We start from the raw sequence: 26,366 nt of genomic DNA on the forward strand, positions 1-26,366 counted from the left end.
ACATGCCTCAGCTCTGGAGGAAGTTCTGAAGTTTCACACTTTCCAGGACTGTTGCCATAGGCCTCAACCGGTACATGGCCAGGTTTACCACAAGGCTCTATTTTCAGCTGTTAGGAGTCTCAGGTTTTCCTTCAGTTGGTCAACCCAGCTCTCTGGCTGATTCAGCACATGACTTGATGTTCCAACTTGTATGCATTGTGAAGAGGATTTTCTTTCTGCCATGTGCAAGTTCCCAAGAAGCAACAATCAGACTGTGTAGTAGGAGTAAAGAATGAAGGATGTGCCCAGTAGTGGCTCATTAAACTGTCTACTGTAAAGTCAGAGTTCCCTCTTTATAGCATAAGCTCTGGGTAGCCTTTTCGTTTCTTCCTCCTCTTGGGTAGTTTTTAAAATTCAGTTTATTAGGCAGCCTCAGTATTCATCATTTGGTAATTTGCACATACTTGAATTCTCTGAAGAACTGATAAACCCCTGCAGTTATTTCCATGGCTCTAACTAATCCTCTGCTACCCATGATATCTTCGGGGTTTGAGAGGTGGAAGAAGAGCTTTCTGTTTTACTTCTCTTCTTTCAAAGGAGGCATCTTGTGGGTGAGTCTGAACATGGAGTATGTAGACTGTGACAAGATGGTGGTTGTCTATTGGCTTCAGATATATAACCATTGATCGAGTTGTATTTTCTTTTTCTTTTTAGCGTAGACAGACTCACTTATACAGAATCACTGGAAAGGAGATGGTTTGCGACATGTTTTAAAAAATTTAATATAACTGAGCAGAGTGTACTAGGTGACAAATGGACTGTGAGTTCTGGCAGAGCCTTTGTAGTTAACCCAGCTGATGCCTGAGCCAGGTCGTGGCCCCTGGACGGAACGTTATACATTTTTGTCCAAATGTAAGGAGGCAGAGACTTGTGTGCAGGCTCCTGTCTGCCTCAGATTTCCTTTCTGTCAGATGTGAAGCTTATTTCTCAGATCCCAGTTCTCCCAACTGAGATCTTCAGTGCCTCATTACCACCTAAGAAATTTTGTGCTTTTTTTCCCTCTGAAAGAGCAATAATTTCCTTTCTACCTTTCCCAGATCAGCCCCCTTAGTAGATACACTCCTAGATCCACACTTCTGGAACCTTCTTCACATAGTTAAAACATCGCAACTGAAAGCAACAGAAGGACTTTTAAAAGTTATATGTGAAATGTCATATTAGGTGTTTTGATGTTCCCTGTCTTATGTGGAGTGGTGACATCTCCCATCTTTTCCAAGTTGAACTGGAAAACTGGAAGTTGGGTCCACTTTTTCATTCATTCATTCACTCACTCACCTTCTTTCTGAACAAACATGGCTTAGACTTATGGAATCTGCTGGAACAAAAGAGTTCACTAGTGTCTTTTATTTATTTTTTTTTTTAAGATTGGCCCTGAGCTAACATCTGTTGCCAATCTTCCTCTTTTTTTTCTTCTCCCCAAAAGCCCCCAGTACATAGTTGTATATACTCGTTGTAGTTCCATCTAGTTCTGCTATGTGGGACGCCACCTCAGCGTGGCCTGATGAGCAGTCCTAGCCCAGGATCTGAACCGGTGAAACCCTGTGCCACTGAAGTGGAGTGCGCAAAATTAACCACTTGGCCACGAGGCTGGCGCCCACTGGTGTCTTAAACTTCCTAATTCTGCTGGGATTCTAGAGAAAGCTCATGAGATAAATGAAAATGATGCTTAACTAGGAGATCAAAGAGTGTGCAGGCCACTCTTACTTTCTCTCAGCTTCAGTTTTTTCCTGTGTCCATGAAGGTAATAATTCAGAGGGTTATTTGATTCAGAGACAACACATGCACAAGCAAAAACACTTGAGAAAGACAAGGAGTTACTTAGTATTCACAGACATGGGTAAGTCATTTAATATCTGCAATACTCAGAGAAATTTCTAGAGTGACTTTAAATGTTCCATTTTGAACAGCTCCATTATTTTCTCTGCTTCCCCGTAAGACATCTATGAATAAGAGATTCCCTCTGCCAGTGAAAGATAGTAAGCCCAGTTTCGTGGGATTCAAATAATTTATGTCCCAATTAGAGGTAGGTTTCAATACATTTACATTAATAATCCTATTTTGTTTCTCCTTGCAGGGTTTCGGGGGTTTTGACACGGAATGTCTTAAAAAATACAGAAAAATGTGGGGGTGAGTATTCTGGAAACTTCCATTGGATAGGCTTGTTATGAATAGGTTTCCTGGAGTGAAAGATTATCTCAGTCCAGAGCCATTTTTAGAAACTTTAGAAATCAGGGAATGAAATTGCTCAGAATGCTACTATCACTTTTTGATCGTTCCAAATCTTTTTCCAGTTGTAGGCACATTATTACACATTTGTGTTAGTATGTCTACAGTTTTCCTCTAGTGTTATGCCTTATGCACTTATCATATTTTTGATATATCTTCAAAGTTATAATTTTCATGACTGACTCTCATTAATTAATTTTTCTGTTCCTAGATAATTTACTTGCCATCCATTATTTACTAACCTTACTTCCATTTTGTAATAAAATATTTTAAACATGCAAAAATTTATGGAGTATGGTATAGGAAAAATCCACAGACACAACGCCTATACTTAACAAATGTTCTAATGTTATTTCCAGCCCTGATCTCTAGGGTTATAGATCATGTAATGTCAGGATGAAAGTCTGGATTTCCAGGTGTGGCTCCAACTGTAGAATCTGGCTTGTTAAATTTAATCAGCTCTGTTTTCCCAACAGGTTTTATGATGGTCGACAGCCTGTGTTGGCTATCACAGATCCAGACTTGATCAAAACTGTACTAGTGAAAGAATGTTATTCTGTCTTCACAAACCGGCGAGTAGGCATCCATTTTTTAAAATTAAAAACTTTACTTATTTATTAAGTTTTTATTTAGAAATAATTACGGATTCACAGGATATTCCCAAAATAAAAATTATAGGGAGATTCCATGTTGTGCAGCTTTCATCCTGTTTCCCCCAGTAGTAATAACTTCATAATTATAGTACAGTATTAAAGCAGGAAATTGACATTAGTACTATCCATAGAGCTTATGCAGATATCTTCAGTTTCATGTGCGCTCATTTGTGTGTGTGTTGTTCTATGAACATTTAACATATATGTAGATTTGTGTAATGACCACCACACTCAAGATACACAACTGTCCCATCACCATAAAGCTCCCTCTTACTATTCTTTTATAGGCATGATGTGTAGCTTGTGTTTTCTTCTTATCAAGGAGGATAAAAAGCAGAGAAAACACTTTTTTGTTTTGCTGAGGTTGATTTATCAATTTTTTCTTTTATGGGCTGTGCCTTTGATATCAAGTCTGAAAACTCTTCGTCTTCCACTAGGTCCTGAAGACTTTCTTCTATTACTTTTTCTTGAACATTATATAGCTTTACATTTTACGTTTAAATCTATGATCCATTTTGTGTTAAATTTTATATCAGGTGTGATGTTTTGGTCAAGGTTCACTTTTGTTTTTGGCCTATGGATATCTAATTGCTTCAGCACTGTTTGTGGAAAGGCTCTCTTTCCTCCATTGAATGGCTTTTGCACCATTGTCAAAAATCAGTTGGATCTATTTATGTGGGTCTAATGTTCATGCTCTATTCTATTAATTGATCTCTGTATCTATCCCTCCACCAGTACCACACAATCTTGATTACTGTAGCTATAGAGAAGTCTTAACATCACGTAGAGTGATTCCTCTCGCTTTCTTATTTTGTTTTTAGAATTGTTTCAGCTATTCGAGCTCCTTCATCCTTCCATATGAATTTAGGATAAGCTTCTCTATGTCTACAAAAAAATTGCTTGGATTTTGATATTATCTATTGATCAATTTGGGAAAAATCTTTACACTTACTAGGTCAAGTCTTTCAATCCATTAACACAGTATGCCTCTCCATTTATTTGGGTTTCTTTGATTCCTTTTACAAAGATTTTGCAGTTCCCACCACAGAGATCCTGTGCATGTTTGTTAAATTTACACCTGAAATATTTCATTTTCTTTGGAGTGAATGTAAATGGTATCATATTTTCACATATTCATTGTAGTTATATAGATGTGGTTGACTTTTGTGTGTTGATTTTCTATCCTACGACCTTGCTGAGCTAATTTATTATTTCCAGAGATTTTCTTTTTATGTTACTTGAGATTTTCTACATTGACAATTATGTCACCTGAAAATAGGAACACTTCTATTTTTTTCTTTCCAGTCTCTATGGTATTTATTTCTTTTTCTTGTCTTACTGTACTAGGTAGGACTTCCAGTATGATGATGAAGAGTGGTGAGAGTGGTTATTTTGCATTGTTCCTGAACTTAGCAAGAAGCATTCAGTTTTTCAACATTTTTAAAATTGTTATTAATTTATTTTTGACAAGTAAAAAATGTAAATATCTGTAGTGTACAATGTGATGTTTTGATATATGTATACGTTGTGAGATGATTACCACAAATGAATTAACATATTAATTAACTCCATAGTTACCTTTTCTTGTGTGTGTGGTAAGAACACTTAAGATCCACTCTCTTAGCAAATTGCAAGCATACAGTACAGTATTATTAACCATAGTCATAATGCTGTACATTTGGTCTCCAGAGCTTGTTCGTCTTGTAAGTGAAAGTTTGTACCCTTTGATCAATATCATCCCTTCCCCTTTTCCCTAGCCTCTGATAAACCACCATTCTACTCTCTGTTACTATCGGTTTGACTTTTTAAAAAAATTCTACATATGAATGAGATCATATGATATTTGTTTTTCTGTGTCTGGTTTAGTTCACTTAACATTTTGTCCTCCAGGTTCATCCATTTGTTCACAAATGGCAGAATTTGTTTCTTTTTCAAGGCTGAATTATATATATATATATATATACATATACATACCGCATTTTATCTATTCATTCATCTGTCCACTTACATTGAAAGTAATTACTGATAGAAAGTATTTATTAATGCCATTTTGAATGTGCAGGTGTTTCATAGATGCTTTGTTTCTTCTTCCTCTCTTCATCCCATCTTCCTTTGTGATGTAATGTTTTTCTATAGAGGTGTGCTTTGCAGGCATCCATAGCATCTATGCTGGTTGTTGGTTTCCTCAGCAGCATAGGCTCCAGAGTCTTCTGCAGAGCAGGTCACAAAGATTCATGGTCACTCCCACTGCATGCCTGATACTGGCAGCCCCGGCCATTCTTATCTGTTCCTAGTTGTCTCCAGATGTCTCAGCTATGCAGTCTCTGGATGGATTGAAACCAAAGCAGGTCATTTGTTCAGTGCACTGAAAGGCTGGGGAAACTGGTCACTTACTCTGCTGTGCTATTCCTGGCAAGGGGAACTCTCTCAGCCTGGAGAGTTCCCTCTTAGTGCTGATCAGTGCTGGCCTGTGGGATGAAATGAGGCAGACAAAGAGAAACTATTTCCTCTACAAATTTTGTGCAGTATTCTTGTTTCTTTTGGTCCACTGTGTTGCTGAAGCTTCTTAAGTAGGCTTCTGAGCTCTCCTATACCTGTTTTCCTTTTGTCAACATCTGTATATTGTTTGTGGGTGATGGATGTTTGAGTCTCCTACTCCGCCATCTTGGTGATATCACTCTAGTCTTTCATCATAAGTGTGATGTTAGCTGTAGGTTTTTAATAGATGTTCTTTATGAAGTAGAAGAAATTACCCTCGCTTCCTAGTATTTATCATGACTGGGTGTTGGATGTATCCATTTTAATACAAAATATAATTTTGGAAGATGAAATAAAGTCTCAAGCAGCTTAGCTTGGTAGGCCAGTCCCAATCTAGAAATATAATTATTTCTTTCTTTTCCTTTCTATACCTGAAGAAAAAATGTAATGGAAAGGGATTGCCATGTGATTGTATCACTTCTTCAGAATAGCAAATAGATTACCAATGTTTTAAGTATTAAATATTATTTATTTAAAAATCACCATATCAAGAAATCTCTTATTTTGAGTTGCTTTTGCTGTACATATATTTAAAGACAGAACTAGTCTGAGGCAACATACAGTTTGACAAGGCCATCTGGATATCTATCATGAATCCCTTTCTGCTCTGCAGCCCTGGAGAATGAACCAGGGCTCTTTATGTTCTAGTCTCATGGAAGAACAGTTTCCCTACCACATGAGTCATTTGCATTTAAAAGGAGATTGGAGTATAAAGGCTGGAAACAACATTGGGTGGCTAGATGTCTCCTTCACCTTCACAGGAACATAGACATTTGGGATAAATATTTATTGATCACCTATCATAGGATCTGCTACTAAGTAGATAGTCACTAAATATTTGTTGAGTAATTGATGCACATTTAACAAATTTTTCACAAGTGTTGAGACCTCCAAAACTTATGTAGGGCAAAATGTCTTTTGCCTTTGAGTCTAGTCTTTTGGTCCAGTGGGGTTTATGAAAAATGCCATCTCTATATCTGAGGATGAACAATGGAAGAGAATACGAACTTTGCTGTCTCCAACCTTCACCAGTGGAAAGCTCAAGGAGGTAAGAAAGTAGAAACTTTTACTTAGAAACTTAAAGAATACATCTGGGTTCACGTAAAAAATAAGATCATAGTCTTTTTTTAAGTGGTATTTTGCTGAATTTGAGCTGCCTAAAAATGGTGTTTTCTTTTTGTTTCCTAGAAGAGACATTATAACATACATTATACAATGTCATTTGCTGCTCCATGCATGTGAAAGCTAGGTCTTTCTAGGACTTGAGTCTCCTCATTTAACTTTGTGTGGTGTTGTATATTGTGTCTAGATGTACCCCATCATTGGCCAGTATGGAGATGTGTTGGTGAGGAACCTGAAGAAAGAAGCAGAGAAAGGCAAGCCCATTGCCTTGAAAGAGCAAGTAGGAGTGCACATGCTGGGATTCTGAGCTCAGTCAAGAGACCCTCCAACTACCTGCCATGCAACCCAAATTCAAACTGTTGAGTTATTCTAGTGAACAAACAGAAGTAGGTGTGTGGTGCTACAATTCCAATGGGCCACCCAAGGAGTGCAGGGCAGCAAGGAGAGAATGGGTCTTCTCCTGTGTACATGAAACAGGATTAGTTTATCTGCTTATTTATCAACTTGTGTATTCTGGAATTCAAAACTATGTAGTTTCGAAAGAAGAAACATGATCATACCAAAGTTTTCAGTGTGGAGGGTACGGAATGGTGAAAAGAAGACGTTTGGTACATATCAATGGACAGTGCGTGGAGTAGGAAAGTTACAACGTGGAACTTGGAACAACTTAAACCCCTTCATGATTTCATTGAGCATACCAGCAAAATACTAAATAATAAATCTTACCACCACTTCCCCTTCCTTCAGTCTCAAAAGAGAGAAGGCCCCAGATAGGCTATGCATATGGTGATCATATCATCTATTGCATAAACTTGTATATGTAATTATGCAGGAACACCAATGTAAACTGGGACCGTCTTGGGGAAAACTGGGGGCATATGATCACTTAGCTATGGGATCCCCCAATCAATTTTGGATGATTTATTATTATTATTTTGTAACTAGGGACATTCTTAGTTTTTACATTACAGAAATGAGTCTGTACCCAGGGCAACTGAGATTACTGGAGTTGAGGAGGAATGGTTCTTTCAGGAGTCTTAGCAGGAGTGTAGAGAAGGAGGGGTGACATTACCGGCAAATTAGAATAGGGGTAATTCCTTTGTAATGTGCTAAAGAAGAGTCAGCTTTCAGTATAGATACTGTGGTGAGGCTCAGTGTCATCTTTCTTGACTACCCTAGGAAGAGTTAATTATTCCACCCTTTGTCCTGCTCAGACACAGTGCTTATATACCTACTATTGCCCGTACTCTGTACATCATATGGTAGTTTGTCTGATTATGGTTCTCTATCCACCTATGACTCAGCTCCTTCAACTCAGAGGAGGCTCTAAGATGCCTTAGTGCCCCATCTCCCCTAACACAGGGCCAACTGCATCACTGGCACATGATAAACACCTCATAAGTGAGTGTGATGGTAGCGTAGACTCTTCAGATGATCCAGTAAAAGGTTCTGAAGGTATGTGTCTCTTTACCTGTATTGCCTGGGAGCATGAACTTACATGCAGTTCATGCTGTGTATTTTGCATAAGGATAGTAAAGAGGTGCTGATTTTAGCTTTCCATGTCTTTCTTTCTCTCCTCAGCATTTTTGGGGCCTACAGCATGGATGTGATTACTAGTACATCATTTGGAGTGAACATCGATTCCCTCAACAACCCACAAGATCCCTTTGTGGAAAATACAAAGAAACTCTTAAGATTTGATTTCCTTGATCCATTCATTCTCTCAATAAGTATGTGGACTACAATTTTTCTTTTCCTGCCTTCCTTCCTTCTTTCCTTCCTTCCTAAATGGGCTTTATTAATACATACTTCACATATATAACTCAACCATTTAAAATGTACAACTCAATTTTTTCACATTTTAAGTATCCACCCACAGATGCATGGCTAAAGAAAATGTAGTTTATATATAAATTGGAATAGTCTCCAGCCATAAAAGTGAAGGAAATCTTGCCATTTGTGACAACATGAATGGACCTTGAGGGCATTATGCTAAGTGAAATATCTGACGGAGAAAGACAAATACTGTATGATCTCACCTATATGTGAAACCTAAAAAGAACCAAAACCACCAAACTGATAGAGAAAAGAAATCAGTTTTGTGGATACCAAAGGTGGGGTAGGGGATAGGGGGATTAGGGGGAGGTGGTCAAAAGATACAAACTTTTGGTTATAAGTTAAGTCCTGAAGATGTAATGTGCAACATAATGACTATAGCTGACACTGCTGTATGGCATATTTGTAACTTGCTAAGAGAGTCAAATCTAAAAATTCTCATTGCAAGAAAAAATATATTATTTTGTAACTATATGAGGTGATGGATGTTAACTAAACTTATTGTGGTAATCTTTTCACTATATATATATAAATATATATATAAAATATACATATATATGTCAAGTCATTATGCCATACATCTTAAAATTATACAGTATTGCAGATCAATTATAATTCAATAAAATTGAGAAAGATTTTTATTCCATTCAAAGATATGTGTAACCATCACTATAGTCAATTGTTAGAACATTTTTGTCAACATAGATACTCTGTATTTTTTAACTACTACTTCCCTCTCCTTAGTCCTAAGCAAATGCTAATTTACTCTGTCTCTATAGATTTAGGTAGCTTGGAAACTTCGCATAGATGGAATCATACAAATGTGGTCTTGTGTGGCTGGCTTTCTTCCTTTAGCATAATGTTTTCAAGGTTCATCCGTGTTGTAGCACGTATCAGTACTTCATTTCTTTTTATGGTCGAATAGTATTCCCTTGTATGGACATACCATGTTTTGTTTATCCATTCATCAGTTGATGGACATTTGAGTTGTTTCCAGATACTGGCTATTGTAAGAGTACTGCTATGGACATTCATGTGCAAGATTTTTTTAATCTACGTACCTGTTTTTGATTCTTTTGATAGTGTACTCAGGGGTAGAATTGCTGAGTTGTATACTTATTCTGTGTTTAACCTATTAAGGAACTGCCAAACTGTTTTCCACAATAGCTGCACCATTTTCCATTCCCACCAGTGATGTATAAAGTTTCCATTTTTCTCCACATCCTTACCAACACTGGTTCAATACTTTTTTGTTTTTTGATTATGGCCATGCTAGTGGGTGTGAAGTGGTATCTAATTGTGCTTTTGATTTGCATTTCCCTAATGGCTAGTGACGTTGAGCAACATTTTACATGTTGTTGACCATTTTTATACCTTCTTTAGATAAATGTACATTCAAAGCTTTTGCCCATTCATAGTTGTGTTGTTTGTCTTCTTGTTTGTAAGAGTTCTCTATGTACTCTATGTATCCTTATCAGATATACAATTTGAATTTTCCCCCCCATTTGGTAGGTATCTTTCATTTTCTTGATAGAGTTCTTTGAAGCAGAAAGTTTTAAATTTTGATGATGTACAATTTATGTATTTTTTTATTTCATTGCCAGTACTTCCGGTGTCATATCTAAGAATCTATTGCCTAATCTGAGGTCATGAAGATTTACCCCTTGATATTCTTCTAAAATTTATATGGTTTAGTTCTTATGTCAGATGTTTACTCCATTTTGAAGTATTCTTTTTTTGTGTTTATGGAGTGAGGTAAGAGACCAACTTCATTTTTTTGCATGTGGCTATCGAGTTTGTTGAAAAGAGTATTTTTCCCCACTGGACAGTATTGGAAACTTTCTCAAAATCCAGTGTAGTATAGACACATCAGTTTATTTGTAGACTCTAAATTCTATTCCATCGATCTCTATGTCTATCCTCATGACAGTACCACATTACCTTGATTGTTAAAGCCTTGTGGTAAATTTTGAAATCGGAAGTGTGAGTCCTACAAATTTATTCTTTTTTTTTCAAGAATGTTTGGCTGTTCTGGGTACCTTTCAATTCCATGTGAATTTTAAATTCACTTTGTCAATTTCTATAAAGAACCTCGCTAGGATTCCCTAGGAAACACCTTAAATCTTTAGATCAACTTGGAGAGCATTGCCATCTTGACAATATTAGGTATTCTGTTCTTTTCTTTCTTTCTTTCTTCCTTCCTACATTCCTTCCTTTCTTTTTCTTTCCTTTCTTCCTTAAGAAAGAAAGCCAACACTTGTGTCAATCTTCCTCTATTTGTTGTATGTGGGACACCACCACAGTATGACTTGGTGAGTGGAGTGTTGGTGTGTGCCTGAGATCTGAACCTGTGAAATCCAGGCTGCAGAAGCTGAGTGCACGAACTTAACCACTAGGCAACCAGGCCAGCTCCTCTGTTCTTTTTGAAGTTTATGTAAATTGAGTTCTTTTCTTAATTTCTTTTCTGAATTGTTTGTTGCAGTGTATGGAATACAGTTTATTTGTATATTGATTTTGATCCCTGAGGCTGAACTAGTTTATTATATCTAAGTGGTTTTTAATGGATTCTTTAGGATTTTCTATATATAGAATCATGTTATCAGATAATAGAGAAACTAGTTCTTCATTTCTTAGTGGATGTCCTTAATCAGGTTCTGATTTCCTTCTATTCCCAGATGATTGTGTGTGTGGTATTTTTTTTTTTTATTTTGGCGTGGAAGATTTGCCCTGAGCTAACATCTATTGCCAGTCCTCCTCTTGTTGCTTGAGGAAGATTGTCCCTGAGCTAACACCCATGCCAATCCTCCTCTATTTTGTATGTGGGACGTTGCCACTGCGTGGCATGAGTGGTGTGTAGGTCCGTGCTGGGGAACCAAACTGGTGAAGCCTGGGCTGCCAAAGCAGAGTGTGCGAATTTAACGACTATGCCATGGGGCTGGCCGCAGACTGAGTGTTTTTAACGCAAAAGGATTTGGAATTTTGTGAATTGCTTTTTCTGCATCTTTTAAGATGATCATGTGGTTTTTGTTTTTTATTCTACCAATATGGTGTATTACACAACCTTGCATTCCTGTGATAAACCTCACTTGCTTATGGTGTATACCTTTCTTTATATTTTGCTGGATTCAGTTTGCCAGTATTTTCTTGAGGATTTGTGCACAAGATATATTGTTCATAAGATATGTTGGTTTATAGTTTTCTTTCCTTGTGATGTCTTTGTCTGTTTTTAGTATTAGTGTAATATTAGCCTTATAGAATGAGTTTGGAAGTATTCTCTGCTCTGTTATTTTTTTGTAAGAGTTTGTTAAAAATTGATGTTAATTCTTTTTAAAATAATTGGTAGAATTCCCCATTGAAACCATCTGGAGTTGAGCTTTTCTTTATGGGTAGGTTCTTGATTACTAACTCAATCTTTTTACTTGCTGTAGGTCTATTCAAATCGTATATTTCCTTTTTAGTCATTGAGGTCACATTGGTTTATAACATTCTATAAATTTCAAGTGTACATCACTGTATTTCAACTTCTGTGTAGACTACATCATGTTCACCACAAAAGTCTAGCTGCCACCCATCACCATACACATGTGCCCCTTACCCCTTTCATCCTCCCCCACCCCATTCCCCTTTGGTAACCACCACAGATTGTCTATTTCATCTTGAATTAGTTCCCGTAGTTTTTGCCTTTCTAGGAAATTGTCCATCCCACCTAAGTTATCTGAATTATTGGTGTACAATTCTTCATAGTATTCCTTTATAGCTTTTAATTTTTTTAGTATCAGTAGTAATGTCCCCTCTTTTGTTTCTGATGCTAGTAATTTGAATCTTCTCTCCTTTTTTTTGCTCAATCTAGCTGAAGTTTTTTTTAAAAAATCTACTTTTGGTTTCATTGATTTTATCTATTTTTTAATTCTCTATATCATTAATTTCTGCTCTTTTATTATTTCCTTTCTGCTGCTTCCTTTACGTTTCATTTGCTCTTATTTTTTCAGTGTGTTAAGGTGGAAAATTAGATTATTTATTTGAGACTTTTGTTCTTTCTAAATGCAGAAATTTATAGCCATAAATTTATCTCTGAGCACTGCTTTTGCTACATCCTGTAAGTTTGGGTATATTGTGTCTTCATTTTTATTTATCTCAAAGTAATTTCTAATCGCCCTTTGGACTTCTTTTTGACCCACTTGTTATTTAGGAGTTTATGGTTTAATTTTCATATAGTTCTAAGTTTCCCAATTTTCTTTCTGTTATTGATTTCTAACATCATTTCATTGTGGTTGAAAGACATCATATATTATTTCTATCCTGACTTCAATTTCTTGAATATACATGATTAATTAAATTAACAGAATATGGTCTGGCTTATCCAAAGAGACTCTAGCCTAATGGATAAAAGGCTAAGAGGTCAAGGAATGCAATCCCATTCCTTGGGTCACTCCAAAGATGCAGAAAGAGTCACTGACGTCATTGCTATTGTCATGGCCCCTAAGCATGGACTCACTCTTGCTCAACCACTGGCCTGGAAGTCCAAGCCAAGGTCATAGAGGGATTTGCTCCTGGCTAAGAACCCTGGTGTCTTTTACTCTTCTAGTTAGTAGAGGAAATTATAATTGCTCCAGGTAAAATGTGTATTTTCATTGTGCTTTCTTTTTTTTTCCCTACAGCAATTTTTCCATTTCTTAATCCAGTTTTTGAATTATTAAATATATTTCTATTTCCAAAGAGTGTTACTGATTTTTTCACAAAATCTGTAAAAAGGATAAAAGAAAGTCGCCTCAAAGATAAAGAAAAGGTAAAATCTGGGGGATTACATAAGAGTATTCACTTTTTGATAGTTTATTGAGCTGTATACATATGATTTGTGCACTTCTCTGTAAATTTTTAAAGGTAGATAGAGAACTCTAGGGTTTAGAGTAAGAGAGTTCTAACATTTTGGAGGGAATGAAGAAGGTGGACACTGGAGAAGGAGATAATCAAATAAGTCAGAAAGCAATGATTAAAATTTAATAAGTGTTAAAATTAGTATGTTACCACATGAATATTGTTGACATAAAAACTTTACCACTTCCCTTCAATAAATTGTGAAAAGATAAAAATTACAGCTTACAAATTATTTTACTGGTATTATAACTTCCCCAGATCTTATATTGGCCAAAAATCACTTCCTTCAAGCCTTTCATTTTGCGCTTTGCTCAATGGTGGGCCCCAGCAGGCTACCTCGTGAAGTATAGTATATCCTGAATTTCAGCCCTAACCTAGTCTGGAGTGGGCAGGAGTCTTCTCTGGGTATTGAAGCTGTAAGCTGACTAATCCAGCTTTGACTTCATGAGTCCTGGACATCAGCATCTGCAGGTCTGCAGGTCAGGTAGACAGGGCTGAGTACCACAGGATGTGACTGAAGATTGCATAGAATTCTGAGTGGGTGGGGCATTTGAAGATGTTTACACAAAAGCTGCTGCTGATCTCTGCAAATTTCAGGTTATTAATCTATGTGGCCATTCATTAAGAATTAAGGCAGGAGAGAAAAATGATTTAAGTCAGGGTCTTTATCCTGAGCAAGGAGGCATGACAAGAAAGGGTGCAGGCAACTCTTTGACCAGGAAGCTGTGTTCAGAAGCCAGAGAAGTCAAGGATCAAAGAGAGCAAGGATCAAGAAGCAGTTGGACATGATGGCTAGCTTTTTCTCAGGTAAACATCATGCTCTCCAAGTTTGAAGCTGGATGATTTTGTTCAGACAAGACTAGTCACATTTATGGACTTGAAGGGCCTATAGTCTCAGGAAGAAGGCTAAGTACTGCGTTCCTGATTTATTTTGGACTTCACAAGTGACTGTGTATCATTGGAATTTTTCTTCTGCTTCCAGCAACGAGTGGATTTCCTTCAGCTGATGATTAACTCCCAAAACTCCAAAGAAATGGACACCCATAAAGGTAACCAAGGAGTTTTCAGAGGGCCACTATGGGGAAACTTGGAGGGTGGGGATGGTTCCAAAAACATGCAGGAAGTTTTCCAGATAGATGAGAATTTCTGCCAAATTGAAGAACGGCGCATGTTCAGATATAAATTGTAGTCAGGGGAACTTTCTAGAAGCAAGCATGCACAACTTTCTTCAAAGCTTGATGGGCAACCATAAACATGTATTTCATGCCTAGAAGTCAGTCAGTGGTCTGTGGATCACCTACATCAGAACTTCTGGGGAGCTTGTTTCCATGTCAATTTTTAGACCTCATCCAGACCCAGTGAATCAGAGTCTCTGCCTGGAAATTTGCATCAAGGCTTCATCATGTCTGGAGGCACATTGCTCCAGTGTTGGGTGACATTCACTTTGACACTTGATTAAAGTTCACTAGCTTAATATACTGTAAAGTTTTAATTTTCTCCGCGTAATTAGTAAGTAACTAATGGGAGAAGCCTGTGAGATTGTGTAAACATTCTGTTTATCTTCAAAATCACCTACTAGTTTTATTAATGTGGATTTTTTTTTTTTTTTTTTACTGAAACTGCTATTACTGTGATGGTTGCAAAATGATAATTTTCTAATTCCATCATTTATTCTACATTTATGTGTTGAGTTTCCCTTTTAAGAGATAATTTTCCATTCTCTCCAATTTATTTATTTATTTGTTTGTATCTCTATAATCTCATTTATTACTAATTTAATCTTTTCCTACTTAATTCTTTATTTTGTTCCTCAAATTCTCTCAGATTTGTCCAATGGAATCTCTTTCAGGTGGGCTCCTGTGTCCTTTTTTAATATTCTTCCTTTTGAAATTTTACTTTTCAAGTACTTTATCTTTTAGTGCAACTTTAGATTCATGGGCAAAATTTAGCAGAAGATACAGAGATTCTTCACATACCTCCTGCCCTAGGTACATACAGCTTCTGCCACTGTCAAAATCCCTCACTGGAGTGGCACATTTGTCACAATCAATGACCTACGTTGACACATTATTACCACCAAAAGTCCATAGTCTACATTAGTGTTCACTCTTGGTGTTATACATTCTATGGGTTTTGACAAACATATAACGACATATATCCACCATTATGGTCTACTGAGTATCACGTATCCTTTTCACCTATTATTTTCTGATCATTTCCTTGCTTTCTGATGCAAGACATTCCAGATTTTTTTGTATTTCTCCTGACCAGACTTGCAATCAAGCATTTCTCCAAGGAGCCTGGTTCCTTTTAGTAAGAAATGGTATTTAGAAACAAAAATGTGTCCTCTTGTTTCTGATCATTTATAGTAGCTCACTGCTACTGAGGGTGTCTTTGCTTCTAAACCCTCTCGGTGGAGGTAGCTAAGAACATCAAATATTTTTACACAGATATGACAAACATAAATATTTCTGTATCTACCGATAGCCAGTGATGTAAACATGCTCTGTCTCTGTCTCTCTCAAAAAAGTCTCTGATTCTAGTTTATTTCTATGACGAGAATACTCCCATATGTTCAATTTCAAGTTACTAATGGTTTGACAAACACTTCACAGAATTCCTGAACATTTAACAATTGGTCCCTAGACAGCAGTGATGATCCGACTCCAAAACAAGAGTATAAATATAATATATCTATGTCTAATGCTTACATCTATTTCTATCTTTCTCTCTATCTGTCTCTCTCTATCTAGTCCAATACAGCTTTCTGTCGTGAAGGAAATATGCTATATTTGCACTGTTCAATATAGAAACCACTAGACACATGCCGCTATTGAACACTTGACATGTGACCACTACCACTGAAGAACTGAAACTGAAATAGTATTAAAATTTAATTGGTTAAAATTTAAATAGCCACATGTGGCTACCACATTGGACAGCACAGATCTAAACTTGGAGTATCATGAGATTCATACTAACCAGAGGAAAGAATATGATCACTGAATTTACCCACAACAGCATCACGGAAATCGTCATTGGGAAACCAGCAATTTGTAGTCCTTTCTTACACTTACTTTGAAAAGTTTTTAGTTTTGAATTTAATGACTATGATTGGTACCATGTTTATTTCAGTGCTCTAAGAATCTAAATTTCCTAATCTAGTCTCAATCAAATAGATTAGAGCCTGAGCATACTTAGTGTCTTTCAGGAGAAAAACTAAACTAAAGGGAGGCCAACTTATAATCACAAGGGCAGTTTTCTGAGCATAAAGTAGACAAAGAGGGGCAGCATATGCTGAGGAAGATGACATTCAAGCCATTAGTGAGTAAGCATTGTCATTACTCCTGCTGGACCCTATTTTTCTACATTTCTTGCTGGCCAATGCCCTCTACTGACACGTTCTTTCTTCTCCTATTTTAACGTTGTTGACTAGACTAAGGTCAGTTACAACTCTTCTGGCATTTTGTGTGTCTCTGTAGTTGCTGTATATATCTGAGGTCTTCCATTTCAAGACTTGTGCCCCAGGTCTTCCAATACCTGATGCCTCTCAAGTACAATCCATGCTTTTCAAGCTAGGTTGTGCACACAAACCACTACATCTTGTGAAACTTCAGATTTTGGTTAGATAGTTCTAGGGCAGAGGTTGAGATTCTGTGTTTATAATAAGCTCCAACATACTGCTGAAGCTTCTGGCCCATGGGCCACGCTTTGAGTAGCAAGTGTTTATCTTTAGTGCAGTGTTATTCTCTTAAGTTCCCTCAAAGATGATTCTATGAAAAATCCTTTAATTTTCTCTACAATTAAGCCTTAATATTGAAAACTTTCTTAAAATTTTTCAAGTTATATTTTAGCTAGAGTAATTTAAGTTTTTCCTTGGGGGAGGATGCTACCCCATATTACTTATATAGTTGTAGTAAAGTACTTTTCGGATTCTCCAAGGGACATGCTAATAACACTGTGTATGTAAGCCAGAAATGCTATTTCTTAAATTACCCAGCTGTGTTGGTGGCATAATACAGGGTCTCATAACCAGGAGCAGAAGGCCAAGAATAGTATAGACCTTGGGAAAAATAGGATTAAGATAATTTTTGCCTTTTTCTGGCTTGGTCAGATAGCCATCAGAGTGCAAACCACTCTCAATTTGACTGTGAATTGCTTTTCTATTTTTTCTCTAGTGGTTTGGTAGTTTCATTTGGATTTCTAATAATGTAATCTGTGCTGTTTTACAATGACATGCTTTACCTAAACTGTCTTTCCTCTCCTTTTAGCTCTGTCTGATCTGGAGCTTGTAGCCCAATCTATTATATTTATTTTTGCTGGCTATGAGCCCGTCAGCAGTTCTCTTTCTTTCCTTCTGTATCTTTTGGCCACTCACCCTGATGTCCAGCAGAAGCTGCAGGAGGAGATTGATGCAACTTTCCCCAATATGGTGAGTGGATGATACCTGGAGGGAGGGGGAAAGTGAAGCTTTCACAAGAGTATCTCCTCACCACTTCCTAGAAGTGGTGCAAGAAAGCATAAATATCATTTCTTTCCGTGCTATTTAGGGAGGATCTAAAGAGACAAAAGCAAAGAGAGAAACCTAGGTAGTGTATTCTGCTCACATAAATATGAGATCTTTGAAAAATTGCTGGTCCTGGCATATCAATTGTCTGTTCCCACAATAATGTTAAGTAAAAATCACAAAACCTCAGTGGCACCTAACAATAAGTTATCTCTGTTGATATTGTTGATATGATCCACACATCTCTCAAAGTACAGAAAATGAGTCTGGGTGTGTTCTTCTCCAGGCAATGGTAGAGGCAGAGCATGAAGCCCAGTCCTGTGGGTGTCTTTCAAAACTGCCTGCATCACAATTAGCCATAATTCCATTGGTTCAAAGCAAGCCACATGACCAACCCCAGAGTTATAATGGGAGAGCACCACAAGGGTAGATGGCAAAGGCCATGAACATAGGAGCGAATGGAGAGTTGGAACCATTAGTGTGATCACCCTGGGTAAACTTTGCAGACAGAAGAAGCCTGGTGTACAGGAAAGAGCATAGGGTAGGAAACGGAAGACACGACTTTGAGTCCTAACTATGGTTTTGACAAGTCTTATGAAGTTTCTGAGTCATGGGTCCTCCAAATATAAGGTAAGGAGACATTTTAGGGCCTATGTAAATTAGAGATTATCTGTATTCTCTGATAAAGCCCATCTTATGATTCTTTTGATTACAGTATAATAGGTAACTTAGAGACAGAGACTAGCTAAGCATTGTGTTCTACCTTTCTTATGATAATAATTACAAGGCATCAACAATACTAATAAATAACATTCGCTTCATACGAAATATGTCTGTTCTAAATGCTTTTTATTTATTAACGAATTTAATCTTCATAAAATTCTGTATCAGTTAGGAAAGGCTAGGTTATTCCTCAGTAACAGATTACTCATCAATCTCAGTGACTTTGCATAGCAAAGGTTTACTTCTATCTCACATTTAAATGTCCAAAGGAGGTTAGTGGAGGATGGGAGTGGGAGTTTCTATTCCACATAGTTACTTGGGGATATGCACTACGATGCTCTGCCTTCTTGTAGCTGATTATCTGGAACATGAGGACTTCGTGTTGGCTGAAGAATAAAGAATAGAGTGATTTTTTTTCAAATGTTTTGTCCCCAAACTGACGTACATCACCTCAGCTCACAGCCTATTGTCAAAGCCCGTTTCTCCTACGTTCAAGTGGGCTGAGAAATTTGGGGGACTACATGGATGTTGGGTGAGCAGTGAATATCTCTGCCACACAGTGCTGTGAAATGTAAACTCTAATTATCTCCATGTAACATATCAGAAACTAAGCTGCAGTGAGATGAAATACCTTTCATACACTAGTCATACAACTAGTGATGAAGAAGCTGAGCTGTGATCCAGGGTGTCTGGTTCCTGAGCCAAAACCTTAACCTCTGCAATATTGCCTCTTCAATATAACACCAGATGATAGCCACATATTGTCCACACAGTTTTAAGATCTCTGCCAAAACTGGAATTCTTTGCAGTTGTGAAGACACCTGCCCTCTGGGGCTGGAGTGGGTTTTTCAGATCTTCAGAGCTTAGAGTCAAATCCTGAAGTGACGGTTAGGAGACTGTTCCAGCAACAGTGGGTGGGGCTGAGAGTGAGGATCTGGTGTTCTTAAAATTTTCAAGAGAAATGAAGTTGTCTGTCCTGGTAGCATTCCTTCTTATCCTCTCTTTGTCATATTTGGTTTAGAACGGTACTAGTTTCTCCTCAAGTTATTTATAGAGATTTTGTATAATTCAGTGTTTCCAAATTTTTTATATATAAGCTAAAGTGTTAGCAAGCAGGATTTTCAACTGAAAAACTTTATGTGGAATTGAGGATTTGCTCTTTTACACGTTCTCTTTCCTTGGTAGAGATATGTGGCCTGTCCTTTGAAAGGGAACAGTGACTTCAGTGTATTTTACTTAAGAGTAAGGGTCATAATATATTAGGCACATTTGTTCACATGAGAAAAGAAAATTCCTACATGGTAATGTGAGGGATTTTGGGACCTATTTAAAAGATTGTCCCAACAGTCTCCCATAGTCATAGCTACTCTACACATCTCAATGAGCCATCGAGGAGGTCAAAGGAGATGACAGATATTAAAGTGTCTATAACTGCTAAGGTCCTTTACCAAAATAAATTTTTTTTTTACTCCTAACATTTCAGTAGTCCTGCATAAGCTGAGTGGAAAGTTGATCCCATTTCTCAGTTTATCAAAATCTGTTTCTTTGTTCCCAGGCACCTCCCACCTATGATGCTCTGGTACAGATGGAGTATCTTGACATGGTGTTGAATGAGTCTCTCAGATTATTCCCAGTTGCTGGTAGAATTGAAAGGACCTGTAAGAAAGATGTGGAACTTGGTGGGGTATTCATTCCCAAAGGAACAGTGGTGATGGTGCCATCCTTTGCTCTTCACCGAGACACAGAGCTCTGGCCACAACCTGAGGAGTTCCATCCAGAAAGGTACAAGGCCCTTGGGAAAGGGAACCCATGTTGGTTCAGGCTGGTTCAAGGATATTCTGATGCCTCTTAATATAGATGACAAACCTGTGATTGTACAATCTTTTATTTGTACATATTTTAATTTTTGTATGTTTTTTAATCTCATTACAAGCATGATCATTATTTGTTTTCAAAATTTTACAATCTTTAGACTAGATAAAAGAAAATTATAGGCGTCCACAGTTCCGATACTTTAAGAGCAATCTCACTGATAGTGTGATGTATGTCTTTATGGACACGGTTCTTTGCATATATTAATTTTTAGAAATTAAAGTTGTGTTATATTGATTTTGAACTGCTTACTTTATGTAACAGTAAACTATAAACAACATCCATGTTACGCTATATGTGTTTGTGTGTGTAATTTTATGCATATACCATTATTTGGTGAACTATTATCTGATTTTAGGAATATGGACTTTTGTTTCCTTTATGGTTTTCCTTACTGCTCTCTTCAGTTCTCTGATTTTGCCACAAACATTCCTACATTCTATTTTTTTAAACATTGTTACGATTTACTCTATGGAATTTTTTATGGAAAATTTTCGACATACACAAGTATATGTGTATTTGACATATACACACCGTATTCCCTACACACGTCTTTGGAACTGTTTTCATGCATCTATATGTGCCCAACAAAACTTACCCAGCAACCATCAACCCATGTCAGCTACCCAATCCAGACACCGCTGCTACCCTTCTCCTAACTCTAATGTTATTTTAAGGCCCATCATATGAAATTTTCTTGAATGTTCTCCAAAATATGAAGGCTCTTTAAAGAATACATAACCACAATGTCATTATCACTTTTTCCAAATCCACATTTTTTCCTTAATATAATAAAAAATTGAACAATGAAATTTGGATAAAACATGAGTCTAACCTTGAAGGAATTTAAAGCCTAGTGGAATGCATAGACAAGGAAGTCAGTGATTATGCTATTGTAGAGTAGCATCTTACTCCTATGACAATCATCTGATATGAGCTATTCTATGGGAGACAGAGAAAGAGAGAGACAGGGAGGAGTGGGGAAGGGGAGGAGGGAAAATGGCAATGAAAATAATGGGAGACATTTCTCCTGCTTCTTTCCTCCATGCGCACATGACCAACATAAGTTAGCTCAGGTAGAGACCTACTTTTCCTTCAATCACTCTCATTTCTTTTTGTGAACATCTCACCACCCTGGAAACAGTTTTAATGTTTAAAGATAAATTTTGTTTTTACACAGCATTTGACTCATCTCCTCAACAAGACTGAAAGCTCCTATAGAGTCATGGGAATGGAAAGGATCTGTAGCTTTTAACTGTCTCAGTAAAATACCGATAGCAGGATGTCAATGACTACCCACAAGGGCATCTTGTATACCATTGGTTGAGAAGTCTAAGTGAAAACTCCAAACCTGTAGTTCTTGTGCTGTTTATGTTTCAATAACTTGTTTTCATCTACTATTGTGGATCCAGGTTCAGCAAGGAGAACAAGGACGGCATAAATCCTTATATATATATGCCCTTTGGAAATGGACCCCGAAACTGCATTGGCATGAGGTTTGCTCTGATGAACATGAAAGTTGCTGTTGTCAGAGTGCTGCAGAACTTCTCCTTCAAACCTTGTAAAGAAACACAGGTCAGACAGTTAACTTCCTACATAAATAATGTTTTATTGGGAGGTTTTTTTTTCTTTTTTAACTGAAGGAGTATCTCTCTACATATATATATATATATTCTACATATATATATTTATTTAATATATATTTTTATATATATTTATATTTATATACTTATATATATTTATAAATATATATTTTTATATATTCATATATATTTATTATATATATATAGATAGATAGATATATAAAAGAATGTATTCTATTCAAATAGTAATTCATTCTATTGGCCAGAGAATCTATTTTGAACCATCTGTGAACTTTAGGGATCCTTTGTTCTGGATTGCTAAGACTGTGGCTTTATAAAGACCTAAATGTAAAAGTCAGGTAGAGTCAACACAGCGTGTGTGATTATGCCCAGTACTTTGAAGCTGAGCAAAGTTTTAAATTTGGTTTCAAGTCCCCTGGAAGGAAGGGGAAGTGTGCACAGTCAAGACGTGCAGTGACTACCACGTCATGACTTTTGAAGGATGATCTTTTCCACCAGAACTTACTAAAGCTTCATGACAGTGGTTTTCAACCACTCTTTTTATAATGAAATAACCAGGGGGCTTTAAAAAATCCTATGCCAGGGAAAAGGGGGGGGTGGGGGTAGGGCACAAAGGGGGAAGTGGTGTACCCACAACATGACTAACAAAAATGTACAACTGAAATCTCACAAGGTTGTAATCTATCATAACATTAGTAAAAAAAAAAAATCCTTATGCCTAGATTGTCTCAGAAATTGTAAAATAATTCTCCCAGAATGTGGCTTAAAAGCATCCCCATAGTTTCTCATGTGCAGCCTAGGTTGAGAATCATGGATTGAAAGCATTTATACCAGATGTGAGGGACTTCCATAGTCCAGGGTCATCCTGCCTCTTTGATCTCACCTTCCAGGAACGCTGCTCCAGTCTGTCTTTTATGTCCTAATAATGACTCAACGAATATTCTTCCTGCTTTTCTCCACATTATGTTCTCACCTTTCAAGTCCTCCTTCAATACCCAAGCCCCTCCATGGAGTCTTCCACTCACAGTCTAGAGCCCACCCTCTCCTCTGCTCTATTATTAGTTACTGCAGGCTGATGTCATTGGTCAGACCACCTAACTTTATACTTTGTCCTGAAACAAGCCAGTTTTGTTCTCTATGTTTTCTTTGTACCTATGAATATCTTTAACTTTAGCACCTCACATTATTGCTTTCATAGACTACCAACGGTGCCTTGCAGTCATCCAGTAAATGATTAAGGAGTAGTTTGAAGTTGATTTAGAGCTCTTGGAGACAAATTTTAAACAATTTTAATTTGAAAAATTTAACAACTGACATTTGTGTATGTGCATATTGTGTGTGTCTGTTTGCAGAGGATACGTATGCCATTTGAAATTATAAAATAACGAGGTTTTATATTTATGGAAAGATGTGGACTCTGTCCTCTGGAGAACAGAACAGAAGACATTGACTCATATCAAGCAAGGCCCTGTGATAAGGCTTATTTCTGTGACTTATGCATTTAATATACAGTTCCTTCTCTTAAGTATGCTTTCTTCAGGTAGAGGAGGATAGAGATAGTTTCCATCTCATTTGTGACTTTAGGGAAGCTGTGTGGCAGTCCTGTAAGTGTGAACCAACAGGAGACCAAGTCCTGAGAAAAAACAGGTCTCTCATACACACGTGATGGAGCAGACACTCCCTGTGAGCTCCCAGTCATCCACAGGCTGGTGCTTCTCACCCTTCATGGCAATTTACTGGTATTTTATCAACTGAGTTCAGAAGGTTGCTCTTCTGCTGGGTCCCACAGCACTGAAGGGGTGACTGAGTGAGAATGGAGCTAAAAGTATCAAAACACTGTAGGTCTTCAGAACTTCACCATCTGCCCTGCACATGGGAGCCAAGAAATATTAGAGAATAGGCAAAATGCTTCACAAAGACCTCTTCTCACCATGAAGCTGGATGAGTTCCAATGGAAGAGGTGACTGGACTCTTTAGAAAGTCAAGGATGGTTTATACAACAAAAAGGTGTAAGGCCCATTCAGGATTACATTGCAAGTGCTAATGTATACAAACTTAATTCTATATGGCTTTTAAAAATAGTTTGCTATAATGCTTCAGATTCTGGTTTAAATTTTAAATGTTCATCTCTTTTATTTAAAATGTAGATCTAAAAGGAATACAAACCAGAATGATTTAGTGTCCAGCCTGGTGCAGAATACATGTTCAATAGATAATTTTTTGAATGAATGGACAGCTAAAACTTTCAGTATCCAATCTGACCCAGCTTATAGAATCAATGTAAATAATCAAAGATACATGACACTAAAATTAATGTCCACATGTTTGTGAAGCATTATTTTCCTTAATGTAGCTTGTATACTTTGCTTCTGTTCTTGGTGGGACTTCATTACTCAGTTCTCATGTGCTTTTTAACTGTTTCAGATTCCCATGAAATTAGTCACTTATGGATTTCTTCAACCAGAAAAACCAATTGTTCTAAAAGTTGAGTCCAGAGCTGGGACCGTGAGTGGAGCCTGACTTTCCCTGAGGTCTTCTGCTTTGGTCTTCAAGGAAGCTGTATCCCAGAACAGGAGAGACCTCGATTTACTTTGTGAATGAAATCCAGAATAAAGATTATCTTAACCTACTCCACTTGATGGATGCCTATGGATTCTTACATTCATTGAGCTTTCTCAGTGTCTACTTAGAGTATCACATGTTTGTGTGATATAAAGGGGGGGACAAAGTAAGTGCCAGATATGTGGACTCAGCTTATCTGATTCTCCATTCACCCCCAGTTAGTACCATCTACTCTTCCTAAGCACTGATCAAGAATAAAACTTTCTCAACAATTTTATCAACAAACTTTAATGAAAACAAGAATTATTGTAGTGATTGTAGTAGAGACATTTATATCACATTTTCATTTTGAATATTCTATAAAGTTTTATATTAAACAAGTTTATAAACATCTGTTTACAAAAGTATTATCTGATGCCTTCATACATATTAGGGAGAATCTATAGAACTGAATCTGTGATCCAGTAACTAAAGATTTTCAAGCATCACAATCACTGGTTGAGTGGGGCCTTTTTCAGGGCTCCCATTTGATTTTTAAGGTATGTGAGAGTTAATCCACCATGACTTTGCATCGTGCTTGGAAAGTGTATTCATAGTTTAATTCTCCAATTTTGGGGGCGCATATTTTTTATAACTCTCATCCGAGGCACTTATATTATTAGTTTTGATTAAATGTTTTTATCGTACCTCCCATGACTTTGTTGATGGTTGGCAACATGTTTTCTTATACCTCTTTGCACTTTATCCCCAGCTCCCAACTGTTTTAACACAACAGAGATGAAATAAGGAATGGTTGATAGGTCAGTTGATTGGGCAGAGAGGCTACAAATATTCATCAGTCTCAGTGGGTATCAGCAGGTGCAAAGTTCTTCTTTTTCCTTTTCTGCCCCTTCCCTCACCTTCCTTCTTCTCCCTTCCCTTCCCTCCTTTTCCCTTTCTGGATAATTCAATCCTAAAGCCAGTAGGTGGCACACAGCAAGGTGAGCAGCCTCACATTGGGAAATGGGAGCAAAGAAGGGAGTCAAAGTGTCTCCAAGTCAGAGACCAAGTAGTGTGGGGAGGCTGTGCACATTGAGGGGTAGTTTGGAACGAGTGTGGGAGCCCAAGCAAGGTGCGAAGGGGGTCCCTGTGAAAAGATGGTATGGCAAGAGAAGCCAGAGCCTCAATAGGGTGTGGAGAACAAAAGTAGGGTGTGGACGGTGTGATGAGTGGAAAGTGATAGAGTCAGGATTGGCCATATAAAGGGGGATTGATCAAATAAGTAATTATATTAAGGATGACGAGGGCCAGGTTTCTCACTGTTGGAGAATAGAGTCTCTGACTGTAAAAGGGAGAAAATCAGAATGAACCCTGTGGTATCAGAGATTGGAACTGAATGTATCAGTGTAAATTCATGCTTTTCTTTATAGATAGATTATTGATACATAATAGATAGGGGTGTGCATGTGTGTAGAAATAAAAACTATCTTTCCCTACTTATCTCTACTGTTGTGGCTTAGAAACAGTGACACCCTAATAGCAGTGAGTATACCTGGTGCCACATCTTGGCTTATAAATACCATTTTCCACTACAAGGAACTAGGACTCCTTAGAGAATTCCAGGACTGGGATGAAGAAAGCACAAGATGAACCTCAAACATCTTGTTGTGCTAGAGAGCAAGAGAATGCTAAACAGTGATGGGGAGATGTCAACAAGACATGGAGACCAGCCCTAGGGCCTTCCACTGACCAAATCGGGTAGTTTAACAATCATAATAAAGAAGTTCTCACTGCATGATCAGTGACCCATTGAATAAAAAAGGAAAATGT

The 26,366-nt window shown here is 37.3% G+C and overlaps 1 protein-coding gene across 1 annotated transcript in view; it reads left to right on the forward strand.

The window, feature by feature from the left end:
• The window catches only part of LOC139040152 (cytochrome P450 3A12-like), a 28,642-nt gene extending 4,013 nt beyond the window's left edge, over positions 1–24,629 (forward strand). The window contains exons 3-13 of the mRNA XM_070484308.1: positions 2,114–2,166; positions 2,742–2,841; positions 6,391–6,504; positions 6,766–6,854; positions 8,160–8,308; positions 13,073–13,200; positions 14,272–14,338; positions 17,561–17,721; positions 20,075–20,301; positions 21,804–21,966; positions 24,420–24,629. Of these exons, the coding sequence (XP_070340409.1) occupies positions 2,114–2,166; positions 2,742–2,841; positions 6,391–6,504; positions 6,766–6,854; positions 8,160–8,308; positions 13,073–13,200; positions 14,272–14,338; positions 17,561–17,721; positions 20,075–20,301; positions 21,804–21,966; positions 24,420–24,515 (1,347 nt within the window). The 3' untranslated portion in view covers positions 24,516–24,629. The remainder of the gene's footprint in view (positions 1–2,113; positions 2,167–2,741; positions 2,842–6,390; positions 6,505–6,765; positions 6,855–8,159; positions 8,309–13,072; positions 13,201–14,271; positions 14,339–17,560; positions 17,722–20,074; positions 20,302–21,803; positions 21,967–24,419) is intronic.
• Positions 24,630–26,366: the final 1,737 nt, after the last annotated feature.

The sequence above is a fragment of the Equus asinus genome, chromosome 14 (genome assembly GCF_041296235.1).
Source record: "Equus asinus isolate D_3611 breed Donkey chromosome 14, EquAss-T2T_v2, whole genome shotgun sequence".
Lineage (NCBI taxonomy): Eukaryota > Metazoa > Chordata > Mammalia > Perissodactyla > Equidae > Equus > Equus asinus.